Consider the following 27,801-nt stretch of genomic DNA (forward strand, 5'->3'; position numbering starts at 1 on the left):
GTTGGGGAACCGGTACTTCTTCTCGTACCGGTCCCTCTTCGCAGGAGCCGTGGCAGGGTTCTTGAGGAGGGCGAGCCCCTCATCCCAGGTGTCATCAAGAAGCGGCATGGCGAGGACCGTCTTCCTTTTAGCCTCGCGCCGTTGGTAAAGGAACCCCTCCTTCTTTTCCTCGGGGCAGAGCTGGAAGAGCTCGGATGCCCTGGAAATCATTGCATGGAAGGATCCAATCTCGTCGGGCGGGGACGCCTGGGCAGGGGGCGACGGGAACACGTCCCGTCGTCGCCTCCGTCTTCATCCGTACCCATCGTAGTCGTGTCCATGCCTGTATCATCCCCGTGGGTAGTGGACCGGGGGGAAGGCAGAGAAGGCCACAGAGACGGGAGAGGAGGCCTAGGATGCGTCCTCCTCCTCTTAAGTGGTGGGCTCTCCGAAGGTCCTGGCTCCGGTTCCTCCGTCGGGTCTGGCTCAGGCACCTCCGTCGGGGGAAGGGGCAACCTAGTCCTTATCTCCGAGCATAAGGACTGGATGGCTGACAAAATGGCCGCTGAGGTGTCCTGCGGCGCCGGAAACGACGGGAGCGAGGGCTCTTGAGGAGCCTCGTCTGCATCACCGTCGCCCTCGTCGGGATCCCTCCCGATGGGCTGGGCCTCCTCCACGACTTGGATGAGCTCCTCTTCAGAGGTCGTGTCTGTATCCACGACGGCCACCAACCCCTCCCCCCCTTTCCAACAAGGACTTCGTGGGGGTCTTCTTGATGGGCCTGAAAGACGACTCCCTCCGCGGTGGCAGGGAGACTCTGGTACCTGAGGGCGCCTCCACTGGTGTAGCCTCCACAGGCTGAGTCGCAGCGACATCCTCAATCGAGGTCTTAGCAGGGTGAATTAAGCCCAACGTCACCTTCTGTACGCCTGGGGCCTTCACATTGGGGGGAGGGTCCGAGCCTCGCTCCCCCTCTGCCGGAATCTTCGAGATCGACCGGGGCCTCTCCAGAAGCTTCGCCGGGTTCTCGGACTTCCTCTTACCCGAGCCAGAGCGTTGGCTCGTGGTCGATGGCGCCGGGGAGGATGCGCTCTGCCTGGCAGCCAAGGAGCCCGACCGTTCGGCGCTCCCGGTGCCCGCGGACTCGCGGTGCTTAGCCTTTTGTTGGGCCCCCGTCGCCAGAGCACCCTCACAGGACTTAGAAGACCGCTCGGACTTCTTTTTCTTCTTTTCGCCTGGCGGGCTCTTACCTTCCAGCCAGTTGGCGAGATGGAGGTGGCGATCCTTCATGGTCCCCTCCGACATGTTCCCACAAAACGCGCAGTCCTTTTCCTTGTGCGTCTTGTCCTCATGGAGACAGTAGAGGCATAACGAATGCTCGTCCTCCTTGAAAACGTTCTGAAGCTGGCATCCAGGGCAGGTCCTGAATAGCTTCCTGGGCGTCGAGCTCCCTTTCTCCTGGGCCATGTCCGGGGTAGGCCTCGGAACTTCTGGAATCCTCCAAAAGCATAACTCGACGAAATCTTCACCCTTGAGGGGCGTAGAAACTCTGAAACGGATCCCCGTTGATCGGAAGTAGAAACGGTGGAGCTTGAGGCTCTATTTAACCAAAAAAATGAGAAAATCTCCTGAAAAAAAACGTGAAAACGCAGCAACGTGCAGTAAAAATCTGAGGATGGCTGCCAGGGGCGGGGCTTAGGGAGAGGGCAGTCATTGGCTGGAGAGACCAGTGATTGGTTACTACTGAGAAAGACAGATCAGAAACGAAACTGATACTGATTTTTTCTATACCGAGGATTCCCGGCCTGACGACGGGGAATATTCATGAGTATGTGAATCCATGCCAGACCCCATGCTGGAGAAATAACAATAAATCACTGGTGCCACACATCGATGGGTCGTGCAGGCGCTCACAACACCACATGAAGGGGATTTCATTGAACATAAAAGTCTAAACCCAAAGCAGCCTGTAAGTATTAGTCCCTCTCAAGCGACCCCATACTCCATTAGTCAAAGTGTAAATATCATGGCCAATATACAAATTCAAACCTACACATAACAAGTCCTTTAGCCTCTTATGCTTTCAATGAAACTGTGCTCCAAATGTAGCCAAAAAAAGTGCTCCTGCTAAGCTTTCAATGTCCAGTCCTATTCTACAAACCAATAAAGGCAAGCCGGTTCCTTTGGCACTCCCGTCCAAGGAGCACTCCCAGTTCTGATCTCGTCACATTGTCTTGTTAGCAGAGCTTTCTTCAAGCAGACACAGCCTCCTCTTCTCAACACGCTTTTCATAGGCCTAGTCACGCTCAGTTCACGTGGGTCTCTCCACGACCTCTGGTCTGCAACACACCTCTCTTAGAAGTAGCTCGCATTTCTCCCTTCTCATTCAGGGCCCCTTTTCAAGCAGACGATATTCTGTAAGTTAGATGTTTCACATATTAGGCCTTTCCTCTTATTGGAATGACCCGTGTACATATGGGAAAGCATCCAAAACAACTTTAATGGTTTAATGACAGGGTTTCAAAAGAACAATCGGACACATATACTAGACAGTGTCTAGCACGAAAATATTCATCTATGAAAAACTCTTGGTCCGGAGAAATATATGGATTTCCCCATATCAGAAATATCGGAAAATGTGGAAAGTTTCGTCTGGGTATCCTGACACTTGCTAAGTTTACTAGCCACTGGGGTATTGGGTTGTCACATAATCGTCATCATGGCAAGATCTTGGACAAAGAGGAGCACCATGTACACCCTCACAACCAAGAGGAGCACCATGTACACCCTCACACCTAAGCGGCTTAAAACGGTATGGAATGCACTCGGCATTAGGTGTGGAAGAGATGCATTTTATTTCAAACTAATGAATTTATCCTTATTTTCGGAGTTCTATATTCTTATGCAAGGCCTTGGCTCGTGGAAAGGAACCCTTAAAAAGTGCAAGTGACTGAGACCGGATACAAATGTACATGGATCGAAAATGACAACCAATGGACCACACACAGTTAATTGGAACAGTTATTTAAGATGTGCTCATGTTCTAATAAGGGCTGTTTCATGAGTATTGCAGTAGTTGTGAAGATTTCTTTCATAATGATTGTTTTGATCGTATGATGCAAATGTACATACTTGTTTTTAATATTTTGTTATGGCTCTGGCCAAGAGAAAGCTTTTCATAAATGAACGAATGCATGCACGGGGGTCTTTCAGCCAATGCATCTTGCCAGATTTTCGGTTGGTAAAATAAAAGTACTAATGTTTCACTGCACCCGCATGGAATTCCAGGTATTCCAAGGCATGAAGGTGAGGGAGGAATTGGGGCCACCGTCTGTGCTGGGGGGCTTCTGGATAGCACATATAGAGACATGAACTTGCCCCGTGTTTTCTCAGACCTCCAGCCTGCTGCTGACTTTTCTTTCTTAAAATGGGTCACCAACCATGACACACCGCGTGAATGAATCCGAGGGCAGGATCCCAATCAGCTTTCCCACTGTTGTTTGAGAAGATAGCAGAGCAGGTTAGGCTTTAGCTGTGCTAGAGGCTGGGCTGTTACAATAAATCAATGAAGTGGGCTTTGAAGTGACTGCATTCGACGAAGCAACACAGGTTCGAATCCCGGGTCCGCGCTTAGAAACCTCTGGGTGTTAAGAGCGTTATAAATACGCAACTAAGACATATTCCTTTAACAGCGCCTCGATGCCCCCGGGCTGTGCGAGCTCTCTAAAAATGCAAACAAAATAAAAAATGTAATGGGGTAATACCACATCAGCAGCACCTGCAGTGCGACAGCAAAAACATCACTTGACTGACCTCATTATTGAATTATTTAATAGAAGGGTACTGCCCAGTGGCTATTCGTGGGCGATTATAGCACCACGGCATATGTCTGCTAAGATATAAGATAGGGTAAGACCCCCTAAGAGAAATGAGCTCGCTGTTTGTTCTAGTCTGCCTGATACAGCATATACATTTGGGCATGAGATTGAATTGCAATATCCAAAGTACTTTACATAAGGCAAGTTTTTTTATTAGAAAACTAATTAGCAAATCATTGAGGGAAAATACATCAAAAAGGTGTTCCATGAACGTTACATTAGTAAAACGTATGCCATATATTTGTTGAATACACCAGATAAAAAATGCATGCCAATAAGGTGTTTCAAATGTGTACATCAGTTCAGTAGATCAGAATATAAATTCATGTCGAACATTAGTTGAATATGTCCAAGTGAAAAAGTGTGTCAACATGCAACCTGATTCACGCAACCTGTGTTTCGGCCTTCAGTAACTTTTTCAAGGCAGTTCAATCTTTAATGATGTCTTGGGTAGCTGTGCAACAACTAGAAGATTCCAGATATATTAGACCCAGGCTTATATAGTCATGAGTCTTGACTTGTAGTACTGCAGTTAGCGAGTGAACATTTAGGTATATGCCCTCTCGAATTGTACATAATCACTCATTGAAGGTCTAGTAACATGAACATGATTGGATCGCAAAACCCATGGTGTCTCCATCTGTGTCTTTGATTACCTTTAACAATGTGTTTGTTCTATATCAAAGTGTCTCCCAATTCAAACTTTTGCTGTGAATGCACACTATATTCACACTAGCAAGCAATTAGAAAACTTGTCAAAAAAAGTAAGGTAGAACGTATTGACTGATGGGCCCTACAAGAATTGTTTTTCTAAGTTCATGGATCCAGCATTTGTGCTAACCGGCCACATAGTTCAGCATTAAGATATACTCACACGGTCAAACCTTTCAAATGGCAATGGACAGGGGGCAACATTAAAGATAAGTTGCAAATCTAAAACAATTAATGAAATCAGTATTTTTTTCACCAGATCGCAAATCTTTATTAAAGTAAAACATGAAAACGAACAAGTGATTTATTTGTAAATAATTCCTATCACGTGCAACTTCTCATCCGTTCAGTTTTCCCACAAAGGCGGCAAATCAATGTTTCTTCATCCAATGAATGCAGCCAAGAATCATGTAGGAGAAAATCACCCTTTGAAAAACCAGTGGATTGTAGGGATTTATTATATTTTTCCTATCTTCCTATTTTGCATCTGAAGTGGTTTTTGGTATCCAATTCTCCTATTGTATTTGTTGTAACAATATTAGTACTTCACACATAGAAACACATTTCTTTGGACAATGACTGTCTGGACACAGCAATATACCGGCTGGCAGAATTTTGCTGTAGCACGAGTTGATTTAAACTCTTATTTCCAACATGCACATATATACAGTATAATACTTAAAAGGGTGCAGCAAAATGATACAGTGCTTGAAGAAAGGATTTTTTTCATTCCATATATACACACCCACTCAAACCCTTGTTTTATTCCATCTTGTCAGACATGAATATCATAGTCATGTGCAATAAACATGGACTGTAAAGCAAATCTCCAAAAAGAGATGTGCTTTCATAAATGTAAAAAAATATCCTATTTACATTCAAGTTATAATAGGCCACAGCAACGTTTAAAAAAAAGAGCTAGGCAAGAAGACTACCTTATGTATTGGAGTGTCACACAAGAGTATACATAATTTACACAAAAACAACTAATTACTTAACTTTGTTAATGATCATTCCGATGGTATCACCTCCTACAGAGTCCTCATCTTACCCATCTTCCTGGTGCCAGCTGAATTGCAAAACATAATTCCAGCCACTATAGGGTACAGTGTAGCCTCATACTGGCTCTCATTGGCGGTGTGGACTCCATGGCTCCAAAACGGACACTATACTCCCTCAGACCCACATGTTTGCCCCTGTGCTCATCAGCTGAGAGATTGCATAAAGGGATGTATTTGAGGTATGTGTGAGAGGGGCTGGGTGGGATGGCAACCATGAATCTGTCAGAGAATCCATCAGAAAGAAGATTACTGAAGGCAAATAATATGATCTTCTAATGGATTACATCCTCCCACAGATTCCCTATTAGATAGGCTTCAAAAGCAGTGCAAGTCTGGAGGATGGAAGAAACCAAGAAACATCAGTTCATTCATAAAATTCAGAGAAAAATGGACATTGGGTAAGCAGGCAGGCTCTCCAGGTTGCTCCCAAAACTATATATATATATAAAACATCAGTATTTTCAATCTCACAACCAACTGAAACCATCATTCCTTAGCAAATTCTATGGTCTAACTTTCATTACATCTTACTTAGTGGTGTAATCATAGTTTGGTCTTTTATCACCCAAACTCTCAGTCCTCTAACTAGGCTGCATAGGTCCTGTTAAACACTTAGGCAGGTTTTAGACAACACAAACATTTGGTCTATGGCAAGCTGAAGCCATCCCTATGCCGCATTGCATGGCCTGGTGTACATTCACCACCAGTGTGGGGATGAAGATTAGGAGGGTGTGGGAGAAATTTTCTGCCGATTACCTGTTTTTTACGGTGTTCTCCCCACACTAAGACACAGGGGGTAGCTGAGGGCTTGTGGTGGGTGAATGACCCCAGACCCATTGCCGAGATTAGATGTTTCTTAAACAGATCCTAGCTACATATATTAGCATACAGGGGAAATTATTTCAGACCAAAAATGCACATAAAAACGATTTCCTCCGACACACTTAAGCCTAAATCTAGGAACCACTAACAAATTGGTGTCCGAAATGTAAGGGTACAACTAGGACATTGTCAGACAAATGTTATTTTTAATAATGTGGCTGGACTACCAAACAAAGCCTTGTGAGCTAAAGACAATTATTTGTTGTGCTGGTAACCAAAGAATCTTATACAAGATTGGTGTATTATGGGTGCATATAGGGACATGGTCCACTATTCGGCCCACTTGGTTCTATAGCATTCGTAGCCATGCGATTGAAATTTACAGTAGCCTGCTAAAAGAAAGTTCCGATAGTCGAATTTGGAACAAACAAGGGCTCTTCCAATATTTCCTAAATGATAATCTGCCAATAAAGTTTGGACTTTCCTAAAAAGTTGCACAGAATGGCAGGAAGATCTAAAAACATTTACATACAGAGACATATACATGAGGGTATCGAATAAAACTCAGATTGTATTTTCGACAGGAAAAGTAACAGAATATTATCAATTAAAAAATCTGGTAAGAGGTCCACATAGTTTCCCAACGTTGTGGCAGTACTTTGTGGCATTATTTATGTTTTTGATGCATTAGCCAATTTTGATTCAGCAAGACTTTGAAGGAAGCTATGATTGAGTAAAACTGCAATAAGTCTCTATGAGTGTCCTGAATTAATTTCAGATACATATGCATGTCATCTGCATTCCAATTTAATCATATTTCCTTGCTCACCAGCAGATTATGCAAAGGTTTTACATAAATGTAAGAAATCATAGGGGGCAGAGAGGAAATATCTGGTCCTCCACTTTTCATTGGCCACTTAAGGCCAAGTTATGTTGCTCAAATTTGAGGTGGACTACTTTAGCACAGAGGATGACACATTTGCCATTAATGCAAGACAATCATTAATAAATGCAGGTGCAGGATATTGAAAGATGCAGATATATCTAGCATAGTTTCCAACATGTTTTCATGATAATCTTCAATTCAAAGAAAGTTTCCTGACCGTCTAGTTATGGCAATTCTGGGATTCTATCTGGTCAAAGGGCTGATTGCATATTTGAGTCTTGTTATTGTGTTGTCAGAGCTTTCTCTAATATTTTTACCAAGAAAGGTAGAATTTGCCATTGGGCGATTGTTTGTTGGGTTGTGCTGGTCTATTGTAGGTTTCTTAAGTAACAGTGCTATCCACTGTGTTTTATGCATGCTGAGTGCCTTGCTTGACTGCAGGGAGCTGTTAACAAAATTTGTATAAAATTATAACAATTCCACATTGTCCGTTGTTGGTAAGGATTGACCAAACTAAAGTAAGTGTTAAGATACTTGATTAGAGGTAATAGATCCTCACTGTGAATGGTCTTAGTTCCCGTTCCATCTTGACTATATTAATAATGTCTGTGATCTCTAGTGCTAGGGTGTTATTTTTATGGGAGTGAGTAATATGGTTTCTGGTAACAACAAACGTATTTCCAAATTATTAGCCAATTTAAAGTAATAGGAAAAGCAGGTTTAGAATTGGACATATTTTCAAGAGCTCATAGCATAGGAAATATTTCTTAGATGAATTTGCTGCTGCTTCTATTGCAGAGGAGAATGTCTTTTTAGCTTTAACCTTTGCCGTTTCATATTGTTTCTTGATGACTAATAAGTGTGTCTTCTTTTTAAGTCTTGTGTTTTATCCAAGCGCTTTGAGCCTTGTGTCAATCTAAAAGAATTATTCATAAATCAGAGGTGTGCCATGATTTGTGCAGTACCAGTGCTCTTTATTTCAAAATGGGAGTAATGTTGTTGATTATATTGGAGATTGTCTCATTATATTGCTCTACCAATTCTGTAGTATTGCTTTTTCGGTTTAATTTGCTGAAAATTGGATTGGATCACTCATTTCAGTTCAGAGGAGTTAAGTGTCTTAGAAGATAGATAGGTTATTTATTTATTTTATTCTTTGCATTTTTAAAGCGCTCAAACAGCCCACAGCCATTGAGGTCGCTGTTACAGGAATTGTTTGTTTTTTAGTTGCGTAATTGTCTTTTTTCTTTTCTTAGTTGCGTATTTATAACAGGCTTAAATACCCAGAGGTTTCTAAGCGCGGACCCGGGATCAAACCTGTATTGCTTCTTGTCGTTTTGCTTCCATGGCGAACACGTTGCTTCTGTGCTATCCTCCAGGGACACTTTCTTGGTTTGAGAATCAAGAAAATTTAAAATTACAATGAGCTTGAATCTCAGTAAAAATGATCCATCCAATCAAGAGGTTGGGTAGAGGAAGTCATGGCATTGATCTTTTATGTACTATCCAGAATAATTTATGTCCATGTGGAATTATTTTGCATGATTTGGTCAGATTGGTGTCAAATGGTGCAAAAACAGTTCCATGTGCCTGTCTTGCATGTACTCCGCATACTTTGTAGAATATCCACTTTCCCGTTGACAGGCCCCCTCCTCACTGCCCTGGCCAACACTTAAGACGCATCCCTCCATTTACTGGTCTCTGGTCTACGGCATAAATTTTAGGTGGAACACAGGACAGAACAACTCTGTTTTTACCACTATATATCATCGCCTTTCGCCCAAAGAACATCACAAGCTCAAGCTAATTAAATTAGTGAAACAAGGAAGCTTACAGGACCAGTAAAAACAATGCCAGTGAGCTGAAGACTATGGGTAAGTCTCTCATAACCGGGACTAATGTCCGGCAGAGGGACTCCCAGGATCCCCCCTTGTATTTTGCATATTAAAGTAACTTTGGGTCTCACCCTAAATTACTAGGGGAATCCAGACGTGTACCCCTTGCTCACTATTCTAAGGGCGCTCAGCACAGCTCCACCCTACTGATGAGGTCCAAACAGAATGAAACACGTGTCTGGGGTTGCTGTTGGTACTCTTGTTCAGAGGAGAATTGCTTAGCATTTCGGTGCTGCACTGCCCTAGGCAAGACAAAGACTGATATGTTTTAGATATCTCTCCTCTGTGAAAGATAGTGAGCTAAAAACTCTAGGTAAGTCTCTCGCAACCAGGACTAATGTCCGGCAGAGGGACTCCCAGGACTGTCTTATGCCAAGCATTATTTTCCTATGGACACACTTCCAGTCAACATCTGAGATTCTACACAAATGCTTTTGGTCTTATTGCAAATGCATTTTCAAATGTGATCACATTCATTTTAAACTAATAATTTTTTCTCTTCTCTTGTCCCAATTTTCTCTCCCTCAGTTCTCTTCCATTACCTCTCGCTATTCATTCTAAAAAAACGTTATTATGTCCCATGAATGGTTTGTCAATCCTTGCTGGTATATGTCTTGTTTTTTGTTTTTTATGATTTCACATGCATAGAATTTCATATTACAATTCCGCCCTGATGACCACCCAAGCGGGTTGAAACACGTGTAGGCGGGCAATCCCAAAAATTCTTTCTTACAATATTCCATTACTTTGGAATCAAGTTCAAGCTCTTTGTCAAACTGTGTACAAACATCAGCTTTGAGGAACTATTGTGCAACCATTGACTTGAGTAACTTGTCTATGATTTCAGTAATGTGCTATTGTGTACAGAGTATAAAGTTTGTGAGGTTAACAAACACATTTTCTTTGTACATAATATTGCACAAATAAACCAAGCCGCAAGGTAGTATTGATGGATTTTTCACTTTCTATCATTTCCCAACTGATAGGGTTGATTTGAAATCGGCTGTGAGAGCGGTCTGTGAGGGAAGTTTCCTTTAGCTAACTCCCAGGAACCCCCCTTGTTTTTTGGTAAAAACAATACCTGGAGTGTCCTTGCTCAGTGACCTCTAGCCAGAATAAATATAATAAACTCCTTATGAAAAAATACTTCTAACCAAAGAGTACGAAGTTGAATGCCAATGTGTTTTGGTACAGCTTTATTCCATAGAATCTTGTGTGCCATCACAAAAGATGAATCCAAAGTCTGATAGGTCATAATTTTCTTCAACAACCCAGCCCCATTTATATGCTTTATGTTCATCATGTGATTAGGCTAACGGGCCCATTCATGCCAATAGAGATGACAGGGTCTGATGAACCATACTCTGTCAATAGAACACAGAAATAACAAAGGACTTTCACCTCCAAGACCCATCGCACCATGGCATTACACTACCTGGCTAGAGGTTTCCAGCACTCTAGTGATGGAAAGCCCCATAAATCAGTGTTCCATCATCACGCCACATACTGTTCTCCAAAAGGTTACACCCCTCACAACTTATTGTTATGGCTACATGTTATTACCAGAAAGCTAGCCATTGACCCTCATCCCCTCCCTCCCTCTGATGTGACTTAGGGAGTATAACCTTTCCTAACTGAACAAATAAAGAAATAGTCAAGCAGAAAGTTATCTACACAGCTAGGCTGGCAGTATAGATTGCATCACCTGTAGTCCATTTCCCACCCTTTGCGACAAATAACATTCACCTTGACACTTCTGAATCTTGCATCTCAAAATCTTCAGTGCCGGCTTCACAGTCGAGAATTATCCTTTTGGAACTCACCTGTTTTATTACAATAAGGGAACCACAGGTTATTAAGCCTACACAGTTTTTAGGATTGTCTGAGATTGTCTAAATCGGTCGTGAGATTGACCGAAGTGGGTTTAGAGGGATTAGCGGCCTCCTCTCCCCTGTCCAACAGAAACTGTGCTTTGGAGGTCCTGGCACTCAGCTCTCGTAGGAGACACGGACTGCAAGGTTGTCTTGGAGGTGGATAAAACTGAGGATGTTGCCTCCCCTAGCAAATGCCTATTCCAGGAACTGGACTGTCCATCACTGAAGTCCGGTCCTACTGGACTTGTATTCCTGGATAGCATACAAAGAACTGGTACTATAGATTCTATGGAGCCAATCCATTCTCCAGCTGTGTCCTCTCAATTAGAACATTCAGCTCCTTCTCAATGGCCGCTTCTCATGGCTAGTATTGCTGAAGAGCTCCTTTTATGTACTAGTCCCTTTGATCTCGGCTTACTGGTGGATTCCTTGAATGTTTGGGTGTTGGACTTACGTCACCCTAGAGTGAACATTGCCTCTCAGACAGACATGCATTACAGCCCAGTCACCTTGTTACAGATTCATAAGACGGACAACGCCTGCCAAGTAAACATGCAAAGGGAGACGCTAGATCAAGCCTCACAAACTGTATCCTCCAGTGAGGGGTCCATGGTGGTCAATGGGCTAACATCAGATAATAGGGCCAAAACCCCTAATATAGAAATCAAAGGCTCAATACAGGAAATACCCCCATCCTTCCTGGTACCTCAACCTGGCCAAAAAGCAGCTAAACATTCTACAGAGGCGAATGCTAAACATAAGATGGTAGTATCGTAGAGTTTGCATTTAAGTAAGTCACAAATGTAAAAAATAAATGACATGAGTACCCACGACTTTATCATGGACCAAAGGAACTTTGTCATCACTAATATTCCGCTGGCTGATGGAAAAGAGTCTAGACAAGCACTGCGTAATAAGGTCCTCGTCTGGCTACGACAGAGAACAGGGCCGATTGTGGTCAGGCTGTCTAATTTGAAGATGCTTCGTAGGATGGTTGTGTGTGACTGGTGCACACAACCTAATAGTGACTGTGTCCAGGTGGGCTTTCTTTTGTGAAAATGCATTATAGTGTACAGTTTCGCAAGATGGGGCTTGGTGCTCACTCACTATCCTGGTGGATGTGATATGTACCAAGAACATCACCTTATGTGTGAGAATTATTTTGGGAACAGAAATGTAAAGGATCAGAATTAGTTGCCATGAGAACAGTCCATACTAAATGTAGGTCACACACTGGAACAAGAAACTGTTGCAAAGGAAATATGTTAATCAACCCCTTTAAAAACTGCATAGCCGGAGGGATGCCAAAAACAAATCCCTCCACAGGAGTTCTTTTAAAAGACAAAAATGAGGTCAGATACCCCCTGTGCTGATAGGGGGACCAAGACAGGCAAATAAAAGAAGAAAGTCTAGCACTGAGGCCATAGAGCAGAGCAAGGGATGGAGATCGTTCTCCCGACAATAAGATTTCAATGTATGCCATCTGCAAGCATAGTTGAACTCAGTGACGGCCTTCCTGGAGGAAAGTAGTACATCCAGTATGCCAGGGGTTTTGCTAGGTCTGGAAAAGACCCAGAGCTACTCTAATTCTGTGACTGTCGGGACTGGGGGTTAGCTAGCCTTTTTGGATGTAACCCGTAAGCTTCTATTTGGGGCTACAACCAATAGACCCGGAGCTGTAGCCCCCTCAGCTCCCCCTAACAACGCATCTGCAGTATGCCATACGAAAAATCCACTCCTCATATCTTAGCTCCTCCAGAGCCATACAGAAAAATTGAGAGTGCTGAGATTCAGTTGGAGGACCTTCCCCTCTGATCCAGAGAGGTGGCCACCCTCTTTTTTTGTCTCTCCAGTCCACAATCAATGCACCTGTATCCCTGATCTATCATACTGGTGTAGACTTGCTCCCACAAGGAAACAAAGACCACTAACCACAAGGTTGTCGAGGTGAGCTCTCCATCCCCCCGGCCTTGCAGAAAGGTGTCTGACTTCCATCATCTGAGTCCAAGGGACACATAGAGGGTCTCCCTCAGTATGTTGTCTCATCAACAAGAGATCCTGTGAGACACTGTTCGAGAAATGAAGCAGGTCAGTCATGCTGCCAGAGAACAGAGACCGCTGTTGGAGAAATATAATTGAAACCTTTGGGAGGGGGAGCGAACGGTGCAGATTAGTGATTGATGCAGTTGGAGCATGGACTGAACCAGAGGGTGCAAAGGCGCCTTCCTTTGAGGTTACCCTGCTGGTTTTACAAGTCATGGCATGCCCTCTGTATGCCATCCTTGCAGAGGCCAAAGCTGCCCAGGCTGAAGCTTTAGCAAAGTCAGCATTTGAGTCTTAAACTCCTGCCACTGCCACCAAATCGAGGCGCTTGCGAGGAACTATACTGGATGTTTTGCTTTTGGTGAGGATTCCTACGAGGAACCATTGTCCTAATTCTCTCTCTGGGAGTTATGTGATTTCTTTTCCAAAAGAGGAAGAGGAGTAATGTTGTGGCTCGCTTCGGGGAGTGGGACTTTCTCCTGGGCTTTCTGTTTTTGTCCATTCAGGTTTGCTTTTTTTTTTTAAAGCTGAAGTCCAGGATCACTTAGCTCCACAGTGTCCAGTAACTCTATTGATTTCTCCTGTTCCCCTTTGACTCTTGAATACTTTTGGATGGAGTAGTACATGGGATCTTAGAGGGAGGATGACAAGTACCCTTAAGAAGGGCAGTAAAGAGCTTTGGCACCTGATCCCAGAGAGCTGTTAAGAGCATGTCCTGACAGGAACCGCAAGTATGTGTCTTGTGGTCAGCGCACAGTCACCAAAGGAGCATATGGTTAGGATCGGACTGATATTTTAGCTCTGCATCCTTACAGGGTTAGACGCCTGAAGTCCGAGGTACAAGCATGGCACAGCTAAAGCTTTAATTTCAAACAAGACATTTTTTCGTAATCAACAGTGTGCTGAGTGTGTAGAAAAAAGGAATTAATGTCGGGGGGGGGGGGGCTGTGTACTATTTATATACAGAGTATAGTGCCACTTCTGGAGCCACTGATTCAACAGCGTCAATATGAGCTGGCATGAAGCCAAACTGCACCACCTGGCAATTGAAAGAAATTCCGAAATTCACCTGGTGCTGGGACAATATCTAAAATGAGGAATCTGTGGTAGGTTTCAAGCCATTAGAATCATAACTTAAAATTATCATACAACATTTGAGAAGAAGTTCAACTTCCAGTAAGACAGTAATAGAAGTCCAACTAAGCTACAATACATCACCTTTTAAAATATATAAAGGTGAATATGCAAATAAAGTATTTGTTTCGTGTCATAAACATTAAATTGAGGTTAGAGTAAGGCAGTCTCCAAGGTAGCTGATTTGTACTGTCGAGGTTTGGCTGCGGTTTATTGTTTTTGGTTTTGCTATGACAATACACATTTCCAGCAATATGTCCTTTATTACCAAGCACAATGTATTTTAAATATTATTGTGGTGCACTTATAAACATCTTTTTTGTCAAATAAAGTGCCATTTTGGAGTACTGCTAGCCTTTACCAAGAGACAGCAAACTTCTTTCAGTGGATGTTAAGTAACAGCCGTGGCCTTTGTAACATAGCATGGCAGCATAGGCAGAGTTATTGTACTCTGAAGTGAGTTTGTGTTTTGGGCGTGTACATAATAAATGTCAGAGATGATATCAATCCCTGAAGCACTGAAAGGGCCAGAAAAAAGATCTAGGTCAAAGCGTAACAAGGAGTCTCCTACCTCAAATGTAAAGTGCCATCATGCACAAACCTATTCAGTGGCATTCATGCCTTCTTCAAAGCCTCCGAGTTGTACACCCATGCCCCATGGTTTTAAATGGTGCAGAGAGGAGCTGGCTGGATATCCATGGCGCGCAAGATCCACCTCTAAACAAAAGCTAACAGGGAATGCTTCTGAAGAAGATTTCACATTTGGGAGAAAATCGACTTTTCTCGAGAGATTTCATAAAAGAAATGACCATGTTAAGGCCGGCGTTTCAGGAGAATTGGATTTTGGCCCGGTCCTAAACATTCTTTAATGCATGGAAGCCTTTACTAAAACATTTGGGTCAGCCCATACCTAAATGCAAGTAAGGGGGAAATAAGGGTAAGCATTGGTGGTACAAGCGAGAATAATCAAAGATATTGCCTTCAGTGAAAGTTATTCCAAATTGTGTGGTTTTAAAACAGACCAAGCAGTGCACTTTAAAAAATAACTTCCATGAGAAAGAATATTTGGTGAATAAAAAAAGACAAACTCATACGAAGATAGCAAAAAACAATATTATTTATCTATTTATCTTTTGTCACATCTGAATGCGTTGGTGTGGGCATGGGCCAAGCTTGTAACAGCTCTTCCTAATGTGTTCCTTTGATTATTTTCAACTTCTGGAACCATAATCACAATATATTGCAATTTGGTCTAGTCAATATTTTTGGGGGCATCCTGACCTGTGACATATGCCTCCGTTATTTTATATAGCAGTCCTTTATGGTCCAAAATCTATCAATTGCAAAGGCAAGATTTCTATCCAATAACAGAGATGCAAGTATGATTTTTAGGTTGCAGGACAGAGATTTTGTTTCACATTTTCCTTTTTATAACAATTATTCTTTTAGTGCATTTCACATGCAACAGTGCTCCTCTTCTTACAGTACAAGTCGCTGCACAGCAGTAGAATGAGAGTCAGTCACTGGAGAAATATTTTCCTAGAATACAAAAATGCATCACTTTAAAAAGAGGTATGAAGCCAGAGTAGACCATGTGGACCCATATGCGAGATCACACTTACCAAAGGATTTAATCCAAAGAAAAGCTTTTAATTTTATCAGCTAACTCCTGTCTCATTTCGTTATGTTTTTTCAAGTTGTGGACCTCGTGCGGAAGGTTGGCATCCCAGACAGAAAGAAATGATTGCACTTCTGGATAGTAGAGAACAACATAGTGAAAAAGTGAAGAAACATGAATTGAAGAACACACATTCAAAGAAATAATTGGTTATGTTAAAGAGTCATGACATGCTATGTCCAATTCCCATCACTTCTATTTTTGTGTTACAAAATATAGTCTATATATTTATCATATAATGTAATTTATCAATGATTGCTCAAATCTAAACCAATTACAATTGTGGCCGGCCAGAAGGAGGACAGCGACAGTTGTCTTCCATTTCAAAAGGTTTTATTATGCTTTAAAATAAATTAACTCTTATATGTCTCTACCTAACCAAAACAAACTCTGGTGCTCATCAGTTGTCGGGGAGTCCAAAAAGGAAGAACTGTCCTTTGTCCAAATGTAGCCTACTCTGCCCCTACCACTATTCAAAAAGATAACTAAGGCGAAGGAGAATGACTCCCTTCTGTGTTCTGCTTCTCAGCAAAGTTACTTCAACATCTAATCTTTAGGTGGTTCTTGGCAACCACCCTCAATAGTTCATAGAGTTCAGAAATAGGTTTCTTCAGCTTTCCTGATGTGTCTGACATGGTGCTTTTCCCTTCTGATGCTCCTTCTCTCTCTGCCTTGGATATTTTGCTCTATCCTCTATTAATGTCCACTCACCCCCCCCTCTTCTATATTACTGGAAGGAGCTTGGCAGTTCCTATAATTATTCTCCGTTATATTCTTCTCTTCACTGTTACTGGGATGAGTATGCTTGTGCCAGTAACGATTCACACTTGAGTTCCACTCTTTGGTTTCACTGGTGTGAGTATGATTCATGTACTCTTTACCTCCACTATCCGTCCCGGGTCTCCCGATGTCCCAATTACCTCCTTTCCTTGGGGTTTAGCATCACCGGGCCTTTTCACAGGACCGGAATCTCTTCTCACTCTGTTAGGTTGGCTTCACTCTTCTCTCCTTCTCGCTCTCTCCCTCGGCATCCACTCTCTGATTTGGGCTGAGTCCGTGGTCTCAGTGCCGTTGCTGGACTGGACAGTCCACCGCATCATGGTCACGCGACCACAGACTCTTGGGTTTCCCTCCCCCCAGCTTCCCCAGGTATCAGCTGTTCTCACGTCCTGTTTCCACGCTAGCGGTCTCTCTCTGTCTGGACGCCTCCTTCTCTTTTTATGATGGACAGCTGGGCATTCCCCACTGTATGGTATAGTCCTCGTTCACTCTCAATTGTGTGTTCAGTATTGCTCAATCTATCTTCTTCTCAGTAGTCATATGCCTGAGGGCTCTGTATTACTCGATCACTTCTGCTTCTCAGTATTAGTGATACCAGTTTCTTTTACTTGGACTACTGGTGTTATTCCACAATAGCAAACAGTAGGGTGTTCTTCAAGGTACCTTGGTTGTAGCACTGTAGCTGGTGGACTGTGTTTAGGGAATATTTAGGGAGTTCCTCTTGGAATCAGGAGTCCTTGGCCCCAAGGAGGGAGTCTCTCCAGGTAAGGTCCTACTTGCCTCTTCCCCTAGGGAGGGTATCGCGTAGCGGGCTCACCTCCCTAGCCTCACAAGGAAAGGCTAGCCCCTGGGGAGAAGTGACTGAGTCCCATGATTCGTCACACAATACAATGAAACCAAATGAAAACGCTCTTTATGTGCTCTCCTTGTCCAATCAATACACCTTTAAAACTCAAAGTAAAACATAATGGCAAGATCGCTGGTGCATTAAGTTGCAAAATCAGCACCCCCAACAGAGTATCTGTAATAGAGTGCGCATAAGCGTTATTACTTAGTAGACTGGGCATTTTCATTTTGGTGCAGCCAGTCTAGCCATTTCTTACTGTGGTATGGCATTTTTACTTGGCATCTATGAGAACATAAGTCTTATTATGCGTCACACATGTTCGCTTATTGTGGCATGCTATAGGAGAGGGAGAGCCCTTAATGTCAGGAGTTGGGGGCAAAACTATATATGACATGACATTTGTTCCTGGCATCAATCTAATTTCACAATTGCTTCCAATCGAACATTAGCAGTTCAATGATATTAGGATGCAACAGGCAGCTTGAATTGAATATGTATTTCTTAACACACTATTTTCAATCATTTAATTTCTTCATGATTATTACTTTTCAAATTCAACATGCCTCAATTATTTCATATCTTCGTGATTACTTATGAACAGCAAAGAACATTACTACAACAATACGCTAAAATAAAGACTTAAGGGTTTAATTCACACAGCTAACCTGTGGTGCAAAATGAAATAATGCAGAGCGAATATCTAGTGTGTAGTTTGGTGAACATTCATCACCGTATGTTCACATATTTGTGGTACTCATTTCCCTTTTTCATACCACATCTTTTTGGCATCCATCAAAGTAAAGTACCTGTGTGCTTTCACAATAAGATTTTTTTGATAACCATCAGACTAACGTGCCTATGTGCTTTGGAAATTTGATGCCTACTAAAGTATTTGTTTCCCTTTGTTTTATTACATATGCCATTTGAAAAGCAAACATGAAGCATTCCCATACATTAAACAATGCTACACCCTATAGCACTGATTCAAGGCTCAGCAGAAAACAAAAAGCCATTACCAAAATCAATCGAGAGGTTTATCATATCTTGAAAGCACACAGGCACTTTAGCTGCTAACAAATGAGTAGTGTAGGGATTGCTTAGACAGTCCCTGATGGCGTCTAGATACATTCGGTTACTGGCCTTTAGGCTATCCCAATCAGCCAGCCTAGAGATTAGCCAGTAAGGAGGGGGGAGGTCAACATTCTCTAAATACTAAGCTGGAGTTAAGGATGCCTGGGTTAGGGTGTACAATGGTATTACTACATGAGAAAGAGAGGGACGGCCCTGGCGCCATGCTGAATCAATAAAGAAAACAACTCTTAACCCAGCTCTGGAGGCATGTAGGTAGTTACTTCTCCTGTATTTCACTTCTAGCCTTCACTTGTTGACTAAAATGGGAGCGCTTCTGTGTCCCCCTTTCTTTTCCATCCCATGTTCTTACCCGCCACTCCTTAACCACAACCCTAACTTTAAGCTAACCTTAGCCCCATCTATTGCCACCTTCACATTATTAAAATGCAGACGAAGTAAAATGCATGTCGATGTAAATGCATGACAAAGTAAATGTCTGGCAATGCACATGAAGACGAGGCAAGTGCAGCCAGAGTTTTCTGGGAGAAGTAAAGGGAGGAGTTTTATTATTCTTTGAGCCACCTGTGGCATATGGCAAACGACAGAGATTAAAACACCTGTCTAACATCAATATGCAATTTTAAAACGTGTAAGAATACAGAGACCCATTATATGATTCTTTACTGAGTTTAGGAGGGGTTTAAGCTAACGTTTTTCAAAACAGCTTCCAGGGAATTGGAAGGCGCTTGGGCGTAAGGGTACAATGCCTTCCAAAATTCCCCTCTAAAAGAAAAACAATTATTGGAAAGTTTTCGTGGGAATATTAATATCATTGTAAGCATTTGCCCTATATCTGGTTTTTGTATGAACAACTTTATAATCAGCATTCACAAGACATAGAATAATAAAAATGCATGAAAAAACAATGCACGTGATAATAAAACTTGATATCTTGCATTATCAAATCATACTGACCTGGAACCAACTTGTGGTGCAATGGACATTTCAGGAGACACACATACAAGCAGTAATTCCTTCATGCCTCAATCTTCCTTAGATCAGAGCATGAACAACCAAGTGGAAAAACTAATTACTTACCTCTCTGTAATGTTCTTTCTGATGGACACTCAACCCATTGATTACTCATCTTTGTTATCCATCACCCAGCGCAACTGCTCTTTGGAACCTTTTCTGCCATCAGGGGGTGCAGCGTGGTTCTGCATCAGGTGCATTCTGATGCCACTATGCACCCCATGCCAGTCATGATGTCTGGGTCAGTATATATAGAGACACGGCACCCTGTGACCTTATGCCACCCTTTTACCCCAGCACTCCGACGCTGAAGGACAGCCGATCCAAGGTGCACTAGCTATCCACCAAGAGGGGCAGGTAGGGTGGGCAATGAGGAATCCGTGAGGGGGGTGGGCGACCATCTGAAAGAACTAGAGAGGCAAGTCATTTATTCTTCTAATGGACTGCTTCCTCCCATGGATTCCTCATCTTTGACAGACTCCAAAATGAGTACAATGACATGGAGAAGGGAGGATAGCAGGGATACCACCCAAAACAGAAATCTCTAAAGGACAGCTCTGCCAATATGAGCATACTGATCAGACATAGAATGCAAGAAGTAATGCTTAGCAAACATGTGCAATGAAGGCCATGTTGCAGAGCCGAGGTGGTGGCCAATCCTCTGGGGGAGGAGGAGACCTCGGGGATCTCCTTGCCAGCCAGAATAGAGCATTCCAAGATGCAGGAAATGATCCACTGAGACAGAGTCTAATTGGTGGCAGATCTGGCCATCATTCTTCGTCTCCCTTGTCAGAGAGATGTAAAACTTATGGGCCTGCACCAGATCTAACCAATGAAAACACACCTTTGCCTTGGAAGGATGAGGCGGACGAAAAAAAAGACAGGAAGATGGAACTTTCGAGAGAGGCGGAAATTCCAAGACCACTTTAGGAAGGACGACCTAACTCTCAAAGTCATCTTCTCCCTGGAGATTACCAGGTACGGAGGTACAACTGACAAAACCTGGAGCTCACTGACCAGTCTATTGGAAGTGATGATGACCAGAAAAATCACCTTAAGTGAGAGTAACCTCAACAAACAAGAATGAAGGGGCTCAAATTGGATGCCAATTATGAACGCAAACACTAAATTTAAATTCCATGCTGGAAAAATGAACGATCTGGCGTGGAGTGGGGGCTGGCACGTATTAGAAAGACCCTTTCGGAATTGCATAACCATAGGGATTGTGAAAAAGGAGCCTTGCTCTGGGGTCCTTCAGAAGTCCATAATGGCTGCAAGATACCCTGTTACAATATCAGTCAGCAGGCTGGGACAAGGACAGAAGAAAATCCAACACAGAGGATGTGGAGCAAGTAAAAGGCTCCAGGCTCCTCTCCTGGCACCAAGCCAAATACTTATGCCACTTGCAGGCATTGATGGATGTGGTGACGAGCAGACCCACTTGCACTTCTTGATCACACTGGAAGCAAAGAGATCCACTTGAGGTTTCTCCCACTGGGAATCCCCCAATGGGAGAAAACCTTTGCCAGAAACCTCTTGGCCAGCTCCCACTCGTCGGTGGTCAAAGTCTGTCTACTCAGTGCATTCGCCAGCACTTTCTCCTTGGTGGCCAAGTGGGATGCAGTTAGAGACACACTGTTCTCTAGAGGCCAGAACCATTGCTTCTCTGCACAAAGGCAGGAAGTCCACACCACCCTGCTCATTGAGACAATAATGCATGGCTACAGTATTGTCATGCCCAACACCTCCAAGACCTTACAGTCCCCTTCAGAGTGCCAGGAGCACATACATCTTCTGGTGGACAGCAAGCGGGCTGGCCTGGGTCACTTTGAACCCCTCTGTGAAGGGATGTCAACAGCAAACCCTGAAGTCCTGAGCCAAGAGAACCTGCACAAGACTGTGCTTGTGGCCATTGTCCTTGCCACACAGTCTGCAATATCCAGACCAGATGGCAGAATCTGTTGAGGCCTCCTTGCAATGCCCGATAAGAGCCTCAAAACCTCCACACATCTCTTCTTCAGGGATGTGCTCAGAGGTCTCTGCCATGACCGACACACACCAAAGGAAAACTTGTCCAGAGCTCAGGAGGCACTTACACACCAGAGGCCGAGACTCAAAAGCCAAAAATCTTTGTACCCATGAATCAAGCCTCTTTCTCTCCCTGAAAGGGGGCAAAGATGAAAAGAATGTGGTCTTATGGTTTGCCATAGTGGCCTGGACCACCAAACTCTCTTTTGAAGCATCGGCAGAAAGGAACATAGGGGTCACAGATGGTGGCAGCCTGTGCTTCTTCACTGGTGCGATGTGTGAGGGACTTGAGGTCAGAAGACTGATGTCCGAAGACAGAATAGTGAGACCCTTGGAGGTGACCTTGTCGCCTCTGATTACGGATTCCCTGCCGACTGGTCCGACAGCATTGGAATCTGTTGGTTTGGCCGAAGCTGAAGCCGTCGGTGCTTTGGCAAAGACATCAAGCATCTTTTGACTAAAGTCCTCCCATTCCTCTGGGGTGGAATATTCCCTGGAGTGGCGGCTCCTCTTCTTTGATGATGAAGAATGTTGTTATGAAAAACCACCTGGGATCTAGACCCCTTGTGTGTTGCTTTCTTTTCTTTTCCATCTGGACAAGGAACTTCTCTGCTGTCAGTGCCCATTAACCTCCAACGTGTCAGCTTGTCACCCCTCTCCTGGCAGAGAAAGATACAAAACTTGACCTCACATTCACAAAGCGTCTTTGGGTGTGTCGATTGACAACACCCATCATGCGTATTTTGGCCTTCATCAGGGCAGAAAAGGCAAACAACATGCAGGTCTCAAATGGACATTAGGCACCCGCAATCAACACAGGCCTTGAATCCTGATGACTTTCTCAGATTAGGCATTATGTCAAATAACTAAATAAGAAGCAGGAGGGTAAACAAAGTTACAAAAAAAAAATAGAAAGAGTGGTGTACGTAGTAGCGAGCGAAGTGCGTGAAAAGAGGAGCCAAGTTCACAGGGAGCGGTGCCTCTACATATACTGGCCCCCGACAACACGTCTTTCGTGGGACACAGAGGCTTCTGGCGGAGCAGATGCAGCGCCGCTCTGCGCTCCCTGTGCTGATCAAAGATGAGGAATACGTGGGAGGACGGAGTCCATTAGAAGTACAATTACAGAACTGGCTGTTAGAAGTTTAGAGTTTAGGAGAAACACTTAACTGAAGGCAGGTAAAGTTTGTATAGATGGATAATTTTTCCTTACTTTTATAGCAAGCTCAATTACTGGCAAAATCTTGGAAAAGCCATTCCAACTACAGAATAATGGGAGCACTATGAAAGCTTTGATGAGACCGTGCAATTGTGTTTACTTTGTACCAAAACTGTCCATCTGGTCTCAGGCTTCTGCTAAGGATAAAGCTAACAGAATGTATAAAAAGGATGGTGAAGAGAGCTGCTACCCCAGTATCGTAACCAGGGATGGATTCTGACAAAGGCAAAGAAAATCACTGCATCTGATTAAGCAGTGTCAAGAACCGTGGCAGTGGAATGTGGAGGTTGCCGTGGATATAGTACGGCACTATATTTCCCAAAAAGATGAGCAGATGCCATTACACATTCTGCGGAGAACCGCAATGGAGACGGCTCTTATTAGAATAGGACGAAGAAGGGCGGACGTCCCAGCACTTCTCAACTGTCACCTGACATGAGTAGAGTTCTCTGTGTATGCATTCTATCTGTTTATGTCCCCAGCCTGTTTGTTTTCCTACTTACCTGACATCTTTCATTTGTCACTTGTGATTCTGCCTGCGTACCAACCTTCTTACATCAACACTACTTGCCTTTGCCTAGGCCCCGGATTTGGTTACCTATGTAATTAGTCTGTGTTCTAACTTTTGCAGGACTTGCCCTGTTCTTACCCTACACTGGTTCTTTTTCCTTGTCTACATACATTGGAACATCTCTGTCTGGTTCGTCGTGGGAACATCATCTGGAACTGTTGGGACTTACCCCCTATTCCTTGGAACTGTGAACAGTGACCTGATTTTTGTCTTGCTCTAGTTGTGCCTTCGTGCTGTTCGAGTCAGAGTGCCCCTTAATCTATTCTCTTTACTGCTGATAGATACTCCTCCACTAGGTTGCTGACACCTTCCTGGATACCATCATGTGTGCATAGGGTTCTGGGATTGGGTGCTGGTACTGAAGTGGCCTGCCCTGGATATTGTACATGTGCATTCTATTGACAACAAAGATACCTATTTTAGCACAAACACTGGTCTTTGTTTTGAATGAGTTGGTATATTATAAAAGAACAAGTTACTTTCTTACCTGGTAACGTTCTTTTGATGGGATGGTCCGACGACATATTCCATATCTATGACATGTAATCACCACAGCTGTGCTGCTTCGGAAACTTTTTTCGGCATCTGCGTCCTGCGTCGATGACGTTGATGCGCCGTCGTCGAGGACCTCCTCCGACGTCCGACGTCATCCGATGTGATAAGTAGGACGCACGACGCCCCTAGTCTCAGTTGTAGTTTTTTCCCCCAGAACGTGTGACATTAGTCAACTGCCAGTCAGACACAAAGCCTTGCGGAACGTAAGCTGCAATCGCAAAAGAAATTCTGCAGCGGGGAAGGCAGGGCGGGAGCGATATGGAATACGTCGTCGGACCATCCCATCGAAAGAACGTTACCAGGTAAGAAAGTAACTTGTTCTTCGAGGGGATTGGGTCCTCAGGCGTATTCCATATCTATGACAGACTCCCAAAGCAGTACCAGAGCAAGGAGGAGGGAAAGAATTTAGAATCAAAATTTAGAATAGCCAATCAAATAGCAGAGCAAAGGACCGCCTTGCCAAAGGCCAGATCCTGTCCTCGGATGGAATCGAGGGAATAGTGACATACAAATGTATGTACTGAAGCCCAGGTGGCTGCATCACAGATGTTGCGAATAGGAACACCTCTCTGCAGGGCAGTAGATGCAGCCATACCCCTGGTAGAAAGGTCCCGCAAGCCAGCCGGTGGGTCCTTACCCGCCAAACGGTAACACTCAGAGATGGCCAAAATAATCCAGCGAGACAAAGTCTGTTTCGTCACAGCTTGCCCCAAACGCTTTCCAGCGTAACCAATAAAGAGTTGATCGTCCACTCTGACCCGGGACATGCGTGAAACATAAAAGCTTAAAGCTCTCCTAGGATCAAGCCTATGGAGCCTCTCCTCTTCCTTACCAGGATGCGGAGGAGGATAGAATGCCGGAAGAACAACCTTCTGGGCCAAATGAAATTCCGTCACTACCTTCGGAAGAAAAGAAGGACGATCTCTAAGGACAACCCTGTCCTTGTGAAATACAGTGAAAGGTGGCTTAACTGAAAGTGCCTGGAACTCACTCACTCAGCGAGCGGAAGTAACCGCAACTGAAAACACAGTTTTCAGAGTTAACAGCCTCAAAGGGCAAGAATGTAAAGGCTCAAACGGAGCACCCATAAGAAACTTAAGAACAAGGTTTAAATCCCAACCGGGCACCAGGAAAGGTGACGGAGGGAACACATTAGTGAGCCCTTTCAAAAACTGTGAAATTAAAGGGATTTTAAAGTAAGAACACTCTTCAGACGAGGGCTTAAAGATGGACAGCGCCGCCAGGTAACCTTTAACGGTACCCACTTGCAAGCCCCTGTGGGCCAAAGAAAGTAAAAAGGACAGAACCATGGGGATGTCACATGCAAAAGGATCCACATTCTGAACTCTGCACCAGTCGCAGAACTTACACCAACGGCAACGGTACAGAGACTTTGTTGCTGGCCTTTGGGCCGCAAGCAACACCTCCATCACGTCTTCAGGGAGGTCCCAATCCTTATATGACAACCTTTCAGAAGCCAAGCGTGAAGGTTGAGGGATCTGACCTCTGGATGGAGAACCTGACCCCCCTCCCGTGAGAGCAGATCGTCTCGGTAGGGAAGACGACGTGGAGGGCAGATGGACAAGTCGAGAAGGTCCGGGTACCACGTCCTCCGAGCCCACGCCGGAGCAATGAGGATCATCCGGGAACCAAACTTCTGTAACCTCCGCAGCACTTGCGGGATGACGGGGACTGGAGGAAACGCGTACAGCAGCGGGAATGACCACTCCACCACCAACGCGTCTCCTAAGGCTCCTTTTGGAGGAAATTCCAGCGAGCAAAATCTTTCGCACTTCCGGTTGACAGTGGAGGCGAAGAGATCCACTTGAGGGGTCCCCCAATGGGTGAAGATCTCCAGGAGAATCTCCTGAGCCAACTCCCACTCGTGAGAGATCGCGCTCTGCCTGCTCAGAGCGTCTGCCGTCACGTTTTCGTCTCCGGCCAGATGAACTGCCGAGATCGAAACTTCCTGCTGGATGGCCCAGAACTCGAGCTGCATCTCCTCCCTGCACAGAGGAAGTGACCCTGCCCACCCCCTTTTTGTTGAGGTAGTGCATGGCCACTGTGTTGTCCGACAGGATCAGGACACTCTTTCCTCGCACAGTCGGCAGAAAAGCCTTCAGGGCTAGCCTGACGGCCCTCAGCTCCAACAGATTGATATGGAGTCTGGACTCCGACGGAGACCAACGACCGCTGACTGTCAGCCCGTTGGCATGAGCTCCCCATCCCGTGAGGGATGGATCCGTCACGATCGTCACCTCCGGCCAGGGAAGCCAAAATGGAGCCCCCTTGATCAAGTTGCCTTCGACGGCCCACCACAGAAGGTCCCGGGCGACCGAGGGCAGCACCTGAACCGGGTCCGACATCCTGCCGGAGGACTGCGACCATTGGGTCTTGAGTGCCCACTGCAAAGATCTCATCCGCAGGCGAGCCTCTGGCACCAGAAGAATGCAGGATGCCATGAGGCCGAGCAACCTCAAGAACTCGAACGCTGGAAGCGTCTGGGCATGCTGAAACTTGTGCACCATCTGCTGAATGTGAAGAGCCCTCACCTGGGGAGGAAAACACTGCCCAAGGGAAGTGTCGAGCACTGCTCCGATGTACTGGAGCCGCTGTGTTGGCGTCAAATGGGACTTCTTTAAATTGAGGGAGAAGCCCAGCCTGTGAAGGGAGTGGCAGGTGACGGACAGATGATCCAGGACTTGCTCGGGAGAGCTCCCCCTGATCAACCAATCGTCCAGGTAGGGGTAGACGTGAATCCCCCCTTGCCTGAGATGCGCTGCCACCACCACCATGAGCTTGGTGAAAACCCTCGGGGCGGAGGTCAATCCGAACGGCAGGACCCGAAACTGAAAGTGCGAGTCGCCAATCGCGAACCTCAGGTACTTCTTGTGCTTGGGATGGATCGGCACATGGAAGTAAGCATCCTTGAGGTCGAATGACAATAACCAGTCCTGGAGCTGAAGGGCCTGGAGGAATTGAGAGAGAGAGAGTAACCATCTTGAACTTGTCCTTCCTGAGGAGTTTGTTCAAACCGCGCAAGTCCATGATGGGTCACAATCGCCCGTCTTTCTTCGAAATCAAAAAATAAAGGGAATACCATCCCTTGTTCCTCTCTGCTACAGGCACCAGTTCTATGGCGCCTTTCTCCAGCAGGGCTTGGACTTCCTGCGCAAGGAGTGGATCCGGACTCTGCAAAGAGAGGTTCTCCGGTGGATTGTCGCGAGGCCTGTGCCGAAAGGGAAGACAGTAGCCGTGGGTTATGATCTCCAGAACCCACACATCCGAAGTAATGGCTTGCCACTCTACAAGATGCTGCGCCAGCCTTCCCCCAACAGGCGAACCATGGGACATGGCCTCATGACTGAGTGGGAGCGGCTGCGGCGTTACCTGAGGGCAAAGAGGCAACTGCCCGAGCGGCCTTGGCACCACGGGTACCCTGTCATCCACCTCTGGTACCCCTGCGTTGGCCTCTTTGACTGCCAGCTCCTCTCGCTTTCCCGAAGGACGAGTAATAGCGAAAGGAACCACCCCTCCACTGCTGTCCCCTAGGACGAAAAGGCGGAGGTTGGCGAACTGCAGCGCCCAACGACTTCGCTGCAGCTTTTGAGGTCTGCAACCTCTCAAGGCTCTCGTCAGCCTTGCTGCCAAAAAGGTGTTCACCGTCAAAGGGCATGTTGAGGAGCCGGGACTGCACATCAGGAGCAAACCCCGACTTCCGCAACCACGCAAACCTG

General features: G+C 44.9%; 1 protein-coding gene across 1 annotated transcript in view; it reads right to left on the reverse strand.

The window, feature by feature from the left end:
* Positions 1-4,814: 4,814 nt before the first annotated feature.
* The window catches only part of LRRK2 (leucine rich repeat kinase 2), a 2,398,611-nt gene continuing 2,375,624 nt past the window's right edge, over positions 4,815-27,801 (reverse strand). Inside the window, exons 51-52 of the mRNA XM_069629211.1 lie at positions 15,906-16,035; positions 4,815-15,822 (exon numbers count right to left, since the gene is read on the reverse strand). Coding sequence (XP_069485312.1) covers positions 15,914-16,035 — 122 coding nt within the window. The 3' untranslated portion in view covers positions 4,815-15,822; positions 15,906-15,913. The remainder of the gene's footprint in view (positions 15,823-15,905; positions 16,036-27,801) is intronic.

This window comes from Ambystoma mexicanum, chromosome 12, assembly GCF_040938575.1.
Source record: "Ambystoma mexicanum isolate Mex_15411 chromosome 12, UKY_AmexF1_1, whole genome shotgun sequence".
NCBI lineage: Eukaryota > Metazoa > Chordata > Amphibia > Caudata > Ambystomatidae > Ambystoma > Ambystoma mexicanum.